Consider the following 13,484-nt stretch of genomic DNA (forward strand, 5'->3'; position numbering starts at 1 on the left):
GTTTTTTAATTTATTAATTCATTCTGTGATTATAAATATATTATTTAATTTATTAAAGGCTTTTAATTTCTTCCCCCTGGAGCACGGTGACATCCCCACAGAAAACCGTTTTCCCCCCAGTTGGGATGGCCGCCCCAGCCACTAAAATCAAAGAGCAAGTTCACACCGAGCAAAGATGATTATTTTTTTTTTAGTGAGTGAAAGCAATAAAGACCTTAAGGCAAAGTTTTATTGACTGGCAGTTGGTTTAAAACCGCTTCGTGGTCGTCGCGTCAGGCTGGGCACCGAGGAAGGGGCGAGAGGGGCCACCACCATCACAAGGAGGCCGATGTCTCCAGCCCTACAGGAGCAAATCCTCCTCCACCAGCTTCTGCTTCAGCTCGCCGCCCCGCAGGCCCTCTAGGAACACGGGCAGCTTCTCCTCGGAGAAGCTGTCGCTATCGCCAAGCCCCGACCCAGAGGCTGGCTCTGCTTCCACCACAACATCAGACCCGGAGCCAGACTCCTCATCTGAGAGCGGGAATATGTCGCCCAGCTCCTGGTATCTCTTCATCCTGAAATGCAGAGTTTATTCCAAAGTTACTACTTTATTATCTCTTAAGTGGACACGCCAAAGCCTCACATTCCCATGGGTGAGCCACACTGTGACAGGACCATCAAGAAGGGAATACTGCACGTTTTTGGGTTCCAGCACCAATGACAAACATGCAGCACATGAACTTACAGGGACGGGTCTGCCATGGGAGGGAGGATCCTGTTGGCTCCACCGGTGGGCGTGTAAAACCAGGGCCCCTTCTCTTCGATGCAGTTAGCGGACCAGGCATCGGGTCGGCACCTCACTCTCTTGTACCTTGCCTTCTGCATGGGAGCACCTGATCGAATCAGCCGTGCATTATTCACCGGGACCAGGACGTTATTCAGCAGGACCTATTAACTTTATGAGCACCTAGTAAAGCTTAAAGGAGCGGAAGAAAGTAATTTGTGTGGCCCCGGTTGCTCAACTGCCAAAAAATAAATTAACCCTGCAGGCTGTTTTTCAAACAACGCCTGATATCCCTAAGTGACATCCCTGCTATCAGAGGCGTCAGGCACATCTCGCACATGCCACTGGGAAATCCATGGGAATAAGAAATGGAAATCCCATGGGAAACCACCGCCTCGCACTGACAAGGGCTCTACTCTGGCTCAGGGCACAGCACGTCCCCAGGGACCTGCGGGCTCAGCCACCTTCAGCTCTCCCCGAAGCTGATGGAAGTATCTCAAGATCTCTGGGGAACGAGCCACCCCAGTGGAGAGCTGGCTCCTGCCCCCTCGCTTTCTCTGTTGGCTCCAGCGAGGGTCAGGACCAACCCCACTTCGGCATTGCCCGTCTCAGCTCAGCTCCTTCGAGTTTTGACGGGGAGGCTGGAAACTCAAGGTATGCAAGAGCCGCCTGCCACAGGAGCGGATTTGGAGATTACGTATGTTCTCAGAGCATGTCACTGGAGTAGAGACGGTTCAGGCGTCTCCTAGACAGGGCCCAGGGTTACATAAATCCACGGTATCGTCCCCCAGGTGCCCGATGGGGGGTGTTGCTGAAAAGCGAGTCTTCAAAAAATACCATAAGGAAAAAATAACAATTGCAAAATACGACAAAAATAGAAGCATTTCATCCTTCCTTCTGGTCTTATGAAGTTAATTTGTTCTGAAGCCTCCTGGCGCATTCTCCCCCTGTTGGCACTTTGTCTATTTTTTCTCCGTTTCTTGGGACTCACTTTCTGTAATTACACTTCTCTATTGCCCTATATATTTCCCTAATGCACTAGGTGACTTTCAACTACCTCCTACACTCCTCTGAAAGAGAAAAAAGATCTCATGGGTATAATTTCCTGCTTCTTTTACAGCATATTCCTTTTTCAAACTTATTTTCTTCTCTTAGCATATTATTAAAAAAGTTTTTAATAATAACAGTGGCAACAAAATAAAAAACTGCAGCTGAATAATTTAGAAAAAATGTACAAAACCAGGCCATAATCTCTCAGTCTCTGAGTGGTAGATACATAATGAAAGCCTACCACTATCACAACCTTGGTTTGGGGAGAAATGATACTCTGCGTGCTTGAAAAGTGCTTCTCCCTCGCAAGAAACAGATCCACAGGGTTCATTTCATCATGAATCAACATTTCCTTTTAATTGTTTTAGTGTTGCATGTTGCAATATTGCACAGAATAAACCGTTTAATTTCCTCATACTTACAACTAGTTTCCTTTCCTGCCCCCCCAAGAAAGCAGACCGTAGTAGTTATGACATGGGAACTGTTACATAGTCTGCCTGTAACTACATAACGGAATAACAGTATGTAACCAGACCACTACGAAAGGTCCTGGTTAAAAAAAAAAAACAAACCCAACATATTGAAATATATGTATTAAAAATATACCCACATATAGCAACTTATTTTATGAAGTCTTTTTCTCACAGAGGCTGGGAAAGAGACACAGAAATGCTCCACTAGCAAAAACCACCTTTTCTTACCATTCCCCCTCCAGAAAATGAAATGTTAGCAAAACAGGTTTTCTGAGTCGATCTCATTACCCCTAGAAGAAGGTCAGTTTGAAAAATTCGGAGGCTGCCTACTTGGCCTACGCTGCATAGCCCAGAAAGAGGATTACCGAGAGAACAACCACACCGTTTTACCTTGTGCTGTGTATCCCACAAAGAGGATTAAACAAATAGCCAGGAAAATCCTGCCGTTACATCTGATAAGGAGCTGCATTTTGGCTGGCGTCCCCCCGCTTGCCACGAGCTTTCACCACGGCTTCACGCTTCAGAAATACGACGGGGCGAGGAGATCGACTTTTAGAAAAGGTTTCCAAAACCTCAAACCCAACCCATAACCTGCGTCATCACTTCCTGATTGACGAGAGTGAGACATCTACAGAAAAGCCCAGCACTCTGGCCTCCTGGCCTTCATCACTCAAAAAAAAAAAATCCCCACTGCCTTCATCTCCAGTTTTGCCCGAGGAGAAAAGCAAACCTGGGACCAACCAGCCCAACTGAAGGCAAGTGCTGCCAGTGCCTTGTGGTCCAGGCGTGCATCCCGCCCAGTGCCTGCCTGATGCTCAGCGGGCTCCAGGACGTTTACTTTTTCCTCCAGAGAGAAAAAGCAACAATTCATGTCCCCCGAACTTCAGCCAGCTGGGTTTTGGTAGCAGCATCAACAGTGATTTGCCTATGTCAGTCCACTGGGAGGGTTAGGAGCCTCCTGTTTACAGCCAGTGCAAGTTTCACTGACTGGGAAATAATCTTTGTTCCACAAAAGTAAATTATTACCTGAGGAATCTCACACCAATTTTTTTTTTTTTTTTGAGAGCAGGATCTTAGATATTCATGGTTCAAATGAAAAAATGAAAAAAAAAATTAGAGAGTAGATCCTGTCATCTCCTTCCTGGAAAGGGCACAACATATTTTCTTGGCCCTGACAGCTGAGCCAGGGGAGCCAGGTCATCATCGCACCGTGCGAGCACACCAGGGAGCATGGAAAAGGGTTTGGATAGTATGTGGCTCTGACAGGAGCCCGGCTGGGAAAGCCGTGAAAGCCCTTACATAGATATATGGAAGCTGCCTTTCGGCTAGTTCATACCTTTTGCTTGCCTTTTAGCTGGGATTAAACCAGGCTTGAGTTCACTTAAGCATAAATTAAAATACAACAAGGTTATCTAAGCAGTGGGGGTTTTTCTTAGTCATACCATTAGCTGCTGGATTAACTGGGGCATCGATGTGTGGGCCTAACATGCTGACAGCACCTTTGACGATATGGCTGATAGTGTAACTTGTCTGTGGTAAGTCTATTTTTACATGGTGGAAAGTCCACAGAGGCCCCCAGTGGGGATTTGAGCTGCGTAGTGACTTTCCCCGGGGCACAGCGCTCCACCAAAACCTCACAAGTGGCAGAGGAGACCCCTCCAGCAGCTTCTCTCTCCAGGCTGGGATTTATCACTGGACCAAGGGTTTGAGCTGCAGATCCAGCATCGATGCAATTTATTATGAACCACTGCACATGAGGGTTTTTCCAGCACGGGAAAAATAGGAGACTCAAACCAAGCAGGTGTGGAAGGACTTGCGTGCAGCAGTTGTTCCTACCAGCCTCTCTTCTACTTTGTATTTTTAGCATCAACTCTTTTTTCTTTCTTTTTTTTTTTTTAAGGTGGTGCTTAGCATCAATAGGAAGCTAGGCAAACACATGTGGGGAGGTGATCAGCCTCCACCCGCTGAAGGCTGCAATAACACCTCTCATTTTCCACTGGTCACGGGCATGTGCTGACCCCTTCCACTCCCCTCCAGCATGCACAAACAACCCCCCATGTGGGAAAGCACCCCCCCGCCAGCTATTTCTGCCCTTCCCACCAGCCAGGGGCTTTTTCCACCCCGGCACTGGAAGACCCCCAGGATGCGGCCACAGCAGTGCCCACCAGCAGGCATCCCGCAGGAGCGGGGGGAGCTGCCAGGGATAGGTGGTAGCCACAAAGCCCCTATAGGTGGAGAGGGATCTCACAAAGCCAAGTTATCTGTCTCCTACCATCAGCTGATGGCAGAACTTGTAGCGCTGGCAGTTTTGCCACATGGTTTTGTTATTTTCTTCTGTGTCAGCGGCGTGCCTCAGGAAATGAGATTACTCTACAATTGGTAACCATGGGAAGACGGAAGCAAATTTTCCACTCTCCCGTCTCACGTACACCTGCGTAATGGGGGCCAGGAACTCGCAGGCAGCTTCAGCCTGTGCCCATCTCCTCCTGTCCTGCTGTGCCCCACCATGCTTGGCAAGCAAAGAGCTTTCCACCTTCCAGCAAAGGTGGAAGTGATACTGGAGACCTGGATAAGAGGCAATCTGGGATGTGCAAGTCTTAAGAGTAAAGCATGCCCTTTGTGGAGTGTCATGGGATGCCACTCAGGACATAAAATGCAAATAATCAGCAGAAATAAAAAATGCTGTCTTGAGCTAGAGGCCACAAGTTGCAGAAAGATAACACACTTTTTTTTTTTTAAACAGAGAACAGCACATGAGCCATACTATATTGGAAAGCTAATCTTGAAACATGCCATTGCATAACTATCACAGTTTAAGACAAAGAGGGATAAGAATAGCAAACTTAAGAAAGATATCCACAAGTCCATGGGACCCGATGGGATCACCGGAGAGTGCTGAGGGAGATGGCGGAAGTCATTGCTGCGCCGCTCTCCATAACCTTTGAAAGGTCCTGGAGAACAGGCGAGGTGCCTCAGGACTGCAGGAAAGCCAACGTCACTCCAGTCTTCAAAAAGGGCAAGAAGGAGGAACCTGGGGAACTACAGGCCGGTCAGCCTCACCTCCATCCCTGGAAAGATGATGGAACAGCTCATTCTGGGTGTCATCTCAAGGCATGTGGAGGAAAAGAAAGCTATCAGCAGTACTCAACATGGGAAATCATGACTAACTAATCTGATAGGCATGACTGGATGGATAGATGAGGGGAGGGCGGTAGATGTGGTCTACCTTGACTTAAGCAAGGTGTTCGACACAGTCTCCCACAGCATCCTCATAGGGAAGCTTAGGAAGTGTGCGTTAGATGAATGGACAGTGGAGTGGGTAGAAAACTGGTTGAAAGACAGAGCTCAGAGGGTCATGATGGTCAGTGACGAGTGGTGTTCCCCAGGGGTCAGTACTGGGTCCAGTCCTCTTCAATATAGTCATCAGTGGTCTGGACGAAGGGATGGAGTGCACCCTCAGCAAGTTTGCTGATGACACAAAGCTGGGGGGGTGGCTGACACACCGGAAGGCTGTGCCACCATACAGAGAGACCTGGACAGGCTGGAGAGTTGTGGGGGAGGAACCTTAAGAAATTCAACAAGGGCAAGTGTAGGGTGCTGCACCTGGGGAGGAATAACACCCTGCACCAGTACAGGTTGGGGGCTGACCTGCTGGAGAGCAGCTCGGTGGAAAGGGACCTGGGAGTCCATCCCGGACAACAGGATGACCATGAGCCAGCAATGGGCCCTTGTGGCCAAGAAGGCCAATGGCATCCTGGGGCGCATCAAGAAGAGTGTGGCCAGCAGGGCGAGGGAGGTCATCCTCCCCCTCTACTCTGCCCTGGGGAGTGCTGTGTCCAGTTCTGGGCTCCCCGGTTCAAGAAGGACAGGGAGCTGCTGGAGAGGGTGCAGCAAAGGGCTACAAAGATGAGTAGGGGACTGGAACACCTCTCTTATGAAGAAAGGCTGAGGGATTTGGATCTCTTCAGTCTGGAAAAAAGACAACTGAGGGGGGACCTTATCAACACTTATAAATACTTAAAGGGTGGGTGTCAGGAGGATGGGGCCAGGCTCTTTTCAATGGTGCCCAGCGACAGGACAAGAAGTAATGGTCACAAACTTGAGCATAGGAAGTTCCACCTAAACATGAGGAGGAACTTCTTTACCCTGAGGGTGGCAGAGCCCTGGCACAGGCTGCCCAGAGAGGTGGTGGAGTCTCCATCTCTGGAGACATTCCAAACCTGCCTGGACACATTCCTGTGCCACCTGCTCTGGGTGACCCTGCTCTGGCAGGGGGGTTGGACTAGACGATCTCCAGAGGTCCATTCCAACCCTACCATTCTGTGATTCTGTGTGATTCTGGTTTTTAAGTCAAATATTTTAAATCCACAAAGAAGACAGTCACCTCAAATCTACCTCCCATGAACTGCAAGGAAGGTTCAGTCTTGTGTAGATCCTGCATATATATTGGAAGACTAAATGCCCCAACAGAATAAGCCCATAAAAAGAAGAAAATAAGTGAGGAGTAGGTATATGAGAATGCAGCTCGCGCCTTGAGGCCAGAGAGAGGATTTCAAATATTGTACAAACACGATGGAAACGTCACCATCCATGCTCACCTCCTGGCTATGTTTTTGCATAAACGTTTCCCACCCATTGCTCACTTTCCCTGAGCATTTCTTACAACTACCACACTGAAGCACTGCCATTATTGTCAAATCACATGCAAAGCAGATTAAGAGCTTTGCATTTTTCTAAGGCATTAATTTAGGGAGCAGGGGGCAGGCGGAGGGAGGGGGCTGCCTCAGCACTGTGCACCCAGCCCCTCAACCAGACAGCAGGGTCTTTTCATTATGTGCCTGAAATATCCGGGAGTAGTCCCTAAGCTATTATAAACACTTAAAAATCTAACGATGAACCACTCGTAACTCTCAGGGCTGCTTTATCTCCCACTGGGCTTCAGGAGTAACATGTAACATCAGCAACATCACTGAATGGGGGCCACACCACAGGAGTGCCCAGTATGAGGACATCCATCCTGCTATCAAATGCAGGGGATTTAGGGCAAAAACAAATGCCCAGCAGGCCCATTTCAGTAACCCAGATGGTCATCATGGGGGTGTTTCAGCCGATTCTTTGGTGGACAGCCAACCCCTGCCCCGCTCTAGCCTGGATAAATGCTGCAGCTCTGTCTGGAGGAGCGGTCCAGAGGAGCAGTCTGACATAGCTGCGTCAGGACATGCTCTCCGCTGCTTTTCCTCACCTGGCAGCACAGGTTTGCTCTGCAGCCTGTATTTCCGACAAGCAGCCGGCCAGGGGATGGCTCCCATGGGTGCATGGGCAGCCACAGTCCCAGTGCTAATCAGCAATGCACACAGGCGAGGTGATATCCATCCAGATGGGGAGTCCCGATAAGGAAATTTCTCATTCATTACTGCTCAGAAATCAGATAAACCCCAACAGCTGCAGGGTCACTCTGCTCTCAGGAGTCCATTTTTCCCCTGCTCAGTCCTGGCTTCAGGGCAGGGGGTCCAGGCTGACCCTGGCACCCCTCAAACACTCCTCCCCCGTGGAGCAGCAAAGGCGGCAGCCAGCTGGAGCAGGAAGTGGTCTGAAGCGCTAGGTCCTGCCTACAATGCTCAGCTCTTTTGTTTCGCTGGGAAAGTGGAAAGAGGTATTTTGTAGAGGTCACCGCTCTGGGGAGCAGCCAGTACAGAAAAGACTACATCTGTCACAGGTAGAGTTGGGAAAGGGGATAAAGAGAGAATGATGGCAAGAGATGAGAAAAAACGGAGGTCAGGCACTGAGCAAAGGGGAAAATGTCTGAATGGCAGCTGGGTTGAACCTAAGGAGCATTTTTTCGCTCTGGTGAGATCCCACCTGCAGTACTGTGGCCAGCTCTGGGGCCCCCAACATAAGAAGGACGCAACCCTGTTGGAGCAGGTCCAGAAGAGGGCCACAAAGATGCTTAGAGGCCTGGAGCACCTCTGCTATGAGGCCAGGCTGAGAAAGTTGGGGTTGTTCAGCCTGGAGAAGAGAAGGCTCCAGGGAGACCTTATAGTGGCTTTCCAGTACCTAAAGGGGGCCTAGAGGAAAGATGAGGCAGGACTCTTTATCAGGGAGTAGAGTCATAGGACGAGGGATAACAGTTTTAAACTGAAAGAGGAGAGATTTAGGTGAGATATCAGGAAGAAGTTCTTTACTGTGAGGGTGGTGAGGCACTGGAACAGGTTGCCCAGAGAAGCTGTGGATGCCCCATCCTTGGAAGTGTTCAAGGCCAGGTTGGATGGGGCTTTCAGCCACCCGGTCTAGCAGGAGGTGTCCCTGCCCATGGCAGGGGGGTTGGAACTACATGATCTTTAAGGTCCCTTCCAACTCAAACCATTCTATGATTCTGTGATCTTGTTCTTTGGGAAGGCAGAACGGGTTTCTTCCCCAACACTTGCTGCCAAGGTGGAAAGAGATCTGTTGGACCTGGACATCCAACAGGCCCTGAGCACCTTGATCTGTCTCAGAGATAACCCACGAGCTGCTCTGTTAAATGCCCCAAAATGATCCTGACCCCCCTCAGCAGTGAGCCCCCCTCCAGGCAGGCATTTCATCTAGATTTAAGGATGCTTTCTGCCACCAGCTCATGTTCAACCAACCAACCAACCTTTGGGGACTGAAAGCAAAAATATATCCTGCCTCAAAATAGCAAAGAGCTGGCAACCCAGGGAGAGAGGTTTGGGTCGATCTGGGGGGATTTCTAAATCCAGCCCTGAGCAAAGACTGAGTTCAGCGCCTGGCCCCCATGTTCACCCATGTACCCGGAGCATCATGGCCCATGCAGCAGGGCCTCTCGTGCTGGGGCTTGCCCCTCTTGCCTCCGAGGGCAGTATCAGGACCTGGCCTGTGAAGATAAGATTCAGATCTTGCAAGAAATCATAAACGCTCACATGCATCACACAGAAATCGGACATTCGCTGCCATCTAGACTGCACAGAAGAGCAGCTCCTCCTTTTTTCCCATGGTGAAGGCCAACAAGCACCCAGGGAGGACCTTTGCTAGAAAGCCGCAGCTGCATCAAGATTGAACACAGCCACCGACTGACAGGAAGCAGCCAACGGCCTTTCCCTGCCAGCTATCTCCCCTCTGCCAAAAACATTAACAGAGCAATGGGCCTGCCCTTCAGGAGGAGAAAAGCTGCTTTCCTTTGCGATGGGAGGTGCGATGCTTTCTGGTTCCATGCGCTGAACCCTGGCACAGCAGGAGATTTTGGCTGGCAAATTCAGGACTGTAGTTTAAAAAGCAACAACTTGTTAAGACACAACACAGCAGCCAAGCTCTGGTTTCTGATTAGGGAGGCAATTTCAGTAGCCGTCCTTGCTTCTTTAAAACCTCATCCCAGAGTAGCACTAGCCCCGGAGTAGAAGCACCCAGCCCTCACTGGATCTCAGCTATTTTTCCATAAGACGGTTTCTCCAGCACAGGACAACCTCTCACGAGTGAGCTGCTCAGCAGCCTTTAGATGCTTTTTATCAACCCTGGACCACCATCAACCCTGGATCCACCACGAGCAGCTCACCTTACCTCCCCTCCCTGCACAAGCATGAACCTATTTCTAAGCACAAGCACTGCTGGTACCACATAAAAACTTCACACTGTGTGTGGGGAGAAAAGGCATCATTAAATTTGGGAAGATGAAAAGGAATGGGAGACACGGACACTCCTGTGGATATGTCCCCGTGAACCAGATCCACTGCTCCCATCCTATGTGTAAACCAGATCTTCAGGCCCCAATTAGCCAACCCTTTACCTACTGTTGTGGTTTTGTGACCTTCACTGAGTTTTTGGGGAAAGAGGTGAAATTACATTTAGAGTAGAAGAAAACAGGTTGGTTTTTTTTATTTCCTATCAGCCAAAGGACCTGGGCTTTCTTTAGCTAGTTTTAAGCATGTTTGTTTTAGTAGAAATAGCCTTTTGTTTTGAAATGTGACACTCGTAAGAGAAAAACGAGGAAAGGCGTGAGAAGCAGGCCTGCCATGGGAACCTCTCCCTGGTGGGACTGGCACATCCCAGCAACCAAGCCCCTTTTGAAGGGCCTGCTCTGTGTTCTTGGGGTGGATGCTGCTGAGGCACGAGGCAGCACGCTCGAAATGGCTCTCCCTTGTGTTTGGAAATCGCCCGTGTTGTCAACAAAGCTGCTCTGCCCTTGACAGCACAGAGCATTTCAAGATGAGCACATCCCTTTAGAAAACACAATTTGCATTAATTAGGAAAAAAAGCATTTTTTGCCTTTTCCTACTCAAAAGAGACAGGCTCTATAATAGCTCTATTTTTTCATCTCTTCTAGCACAGAAGATGACTCAGACAGGGGTCAGCCAGCAGGGAAAGCCAAAGCCTGGGGCAGGATTCATCTCATCTAAGCTTACCAGCAAAGAGTGCAGCAGGGAGGCCAGGATGGGCCAACCAGGGAGGTGAGACTCACAAGACCTTTACACTTGCAATGCTTTGTGCCTTACAGTGTAAAGAATTAAGTATGTCCTTCCATGAGCCCTATGTAATGCCAGCAGCTCGGTGCCGTAAGAAAACATTAAGGCAAAGTACATAGAGAAATTAAAAGAAAAAGGATTTGAGAGTTATTTGCCAAAAGTTCCAGATGTGAACAGGCAGGATGGATAGCAATGTGTGACACTCATCGGCCCTAGGTGTCCACACACAAACCATTGGTAAATATTTGGTGTTCAGAGCAAACTTTGCTGGCAGGAGGTTATGTTGTTCTTTATTGTCCCCTCCTCGCCTGCAGACCATGTGCTGGCAGTCAGATCCAGCATCACCATTTTCATCTCCTTGTCTGTACTAGACATTGCTTCTAGGGTGTCACTACCTCTGTTATATAAAAATTCCTGGCTTTCTGGTGGAAGGAGGCACCAGGCCCCCCTGATTGTATCCTCTTGTGGGCTGCTGTGAAACCTCTCTGGTGTTTGCTGAACCCACTGGCTACCCGGAGATGGGCTCCAGGAAAGCAGACGTAATTTCAGGGCTGACACCTCAAGCTGTTTGAGACCCAGCGTGGGAACCGCTTCCTCTTGCTCCCTTCCAGGACAGCGTACAGGAAACCATCTTGTTAATTCCTTTTTTTTTGCCCCACGTATTTCACCCATGGATCTCAGAGTAACCCTCTGACGCAAGCACTTGCACTCCTCTTACGGCGTTCAGTGACTAACACCAGCTCACTCCATCACATGCCCATTGTGATCTTCCACTTGATCACTCATCCAGTTCCTCTATGTTTCTGCAGAAAATTGCATTAAAAACCTGAAAGAGTGAAATCCTTGCATCCTTGTCTGATGCCAACTAGTAAGTCTCCTTTACAGTGACAATGAGTGTGTAAAAAGACTTTAAGCATTTTGTGCATACCAAATGCCAAAACCTCAAGCACAAAACATTTAAAACCTTGCTAAAACCACCTGAATTACAGTGCTTGGTGTTAAGGGACCACATTGTTAACAGTCATTTTTCTAAACAAACGCTGGATACCACGGACATTTTCTGTTCTGAAGGCAAGTAACATGTTTGCAAAACGTGCTGTGTTTAATGTCCCCTCTGCCCAATGGTCTCTCTGGCACATCATCCAGATCTTCAGCTGTAAAGACACAATCATGCAATGGTTTTGGAAAAAAGGCAGCCAGGCAAATTCTCCTTGTCAGGAAACCACTGGCTGTTTGTACGCCTACCCATGACAAGGAAGAGCTAGAAATCACCAGCCAAACTGCAAAACGAAAAAGAACTAGCAGGCACTTTGGACAGAGTTCCTGGGAAGTATGTAAAAGCAGGGTTCAAACCAAATTTAAACTCTGCATTAGTAATTTGTGGCTAGTTCTGAAGTTGCCAAAGATGTTGCAATTGAAGAGGAAAGAAAGTTGACAAATGCTTTTCACCACAAATTTACACACTTGATTTTAACATAACAGTCTTTAGTTCTGTAACTTCAGGACTACAGAAGGGTTGGCTTTGTGAGCTGCCTGTCCAAGTCCTCCTCAGCTACTTCTGGGCATTTTGTAATGAAAAGTTCCGTAGAAAACATCTCAGCAACACTGACTAGCTCAGTCTTTTAAATGAAACACACAAGTAAAGCTCATCTTCCCTCTCTCAGTGCTGAGTGAAAGGAAAACACCAAACAAAACTGAGACGCGTAAAGCCATGCAGTAACAAGATCACCCTTGTTTCTCGTTGTCTGATGTTGAGCTTAATCAGGCTCCTGCAAGGTTTCCGGACGTGGAAGTGCAGCAATCACACGCAGCGCGAGCACGGCACTGATACATGGAGGTTACTCCATTTTGCAGATAAAGGAAGCCATCTGCCTCGCCAGGACCACGCGAGCCTGTGCCAGGGCAGGACCAAAACTCCCACCAAGCAGCTTTCAGGCGGGCGAACAGAGCAAACCAGCCCGGGGACCTTTTGCTTTTGCCACAGCAAGGCAGCAACCGCCGCTGCTGTCCTTGCAACACAGGGGAGCCGCTTTTCTGCTGCAAAGGGGAAGCGAGGGCTTGCTTCTGCCCACTTCCCCTGGTGTTTCAGTTAGCTTAAGAGGGGAGAACAGCAAACGACGCGGCTGTCACCTCCTGCCGCTCTCCTTGGGTCCGGTCCCATCAAGGGAAAAAAAAGAAAGAGGCCCCTCTGATGGGCTCATAGGGAGAGACAAAGAACAAGGCACTGGTTTCCTTCTCTCTCGAATTATTTAAGCACAGCACCACCTTTCCGATCAACTCATTTTATAACGCATACCATGAGAATTAAGAGCATTTGAATTAAAACAAAACTGCGTTTTTAATCAAGCCAAATTACTTCTCATTAGTATTATGCACTATTTGAAGTAGCACACTGAGATTATAGCCTCCGAGTTCAGGAGATCTCACACTCGATGCAAATTCTGCACAAACACGGGCTTCTTGTAAACCTCGCTGCTTTATGCTGGCTAATGAGAAAAAACTAGCAGAACAACAAAAAGGTTTCAGTTGCAAGACTTTTTTGCCGTACAAAAAGGAATAGAAATGCAGGTTAAATGGAGTTCACAGGAACCTAATCTTTAATTAATCTTTGCAATAAACGCCTGACCTCACACATACTTTAAAGTTAAAACTCAGCATTCCTGAAGGGAGCTTTGCTGCCTAATCCCAACAAGCTTTCCCCCACCTTCTTTTTTTTAACTGAATACACAATCTTAAATTCATTCT

The 13,484-nt window shown here is 48.5% G+C and overlaps 1 protein-coding gene across 1 annotated transcript; it reads right to left on the reverse strand.

The window, feature by feature from the left end:
* Window positions 1-171: 171 nt before the first annotated feature.
* On the reverse strand, window positions 172-2,867 carry SRGN (serglycin). The gene is made up of 3 exons (XM_074591163.1): window positions 2,677-2,867; window positions 725-872; window positions 172-554 (listed from the first exon to the last, which is right to left on the reverse strand). The coding sequence occupies exons 1-3, from the start codon at window positions 2,753-2,755 to the stop codon at window positions 341-343; spliced, it is 441 nt and encodes a 146-aa protein (XP_074447264.1). The 5' UTR covers window positions 2,756-2,867; the 3' UTR covers window positions 172-340.
* Between the last annotated feature and the right edge of the window lie 10,617 nt (window positions 2,868-13,484).

Source organism: Larus michahellis, chromosome 6 (genome assembly GCF_964199755.1).
Source record: "Larus michahellis chromosome 6, bLarMic1.1, whole genome shotgun sequence".
In the NCBI taxonomy this organism is placed as follows: Eukaryota; Metazoa; Chordata; class Aves; order Charadriiformes; family Laridae; genus Larus; species Larus michahellis.

Coding starts and splice junctions, on each gene's coding strand:
- SRGN (XM_074591163.1), bottom strand. CDS start 2,755: ATGCAGCTCCTTATCAGATGTAACGGCAGGATTTTCCTGGCTATTTGT. Junction 873..2,676: donor TGTGGGATACACAGCACAAG/GTAAAACGGTGT, acceptor TGATTCGATCAG/GTGCTCCCATGCAGAAGGCA. Junction 555..724: donor CCCATGGCAGACCCGTCCCT/GTAAGTTCATGT, acceptor TCTGCATTTCAG/GATGAAGAGATACCAGGAGC.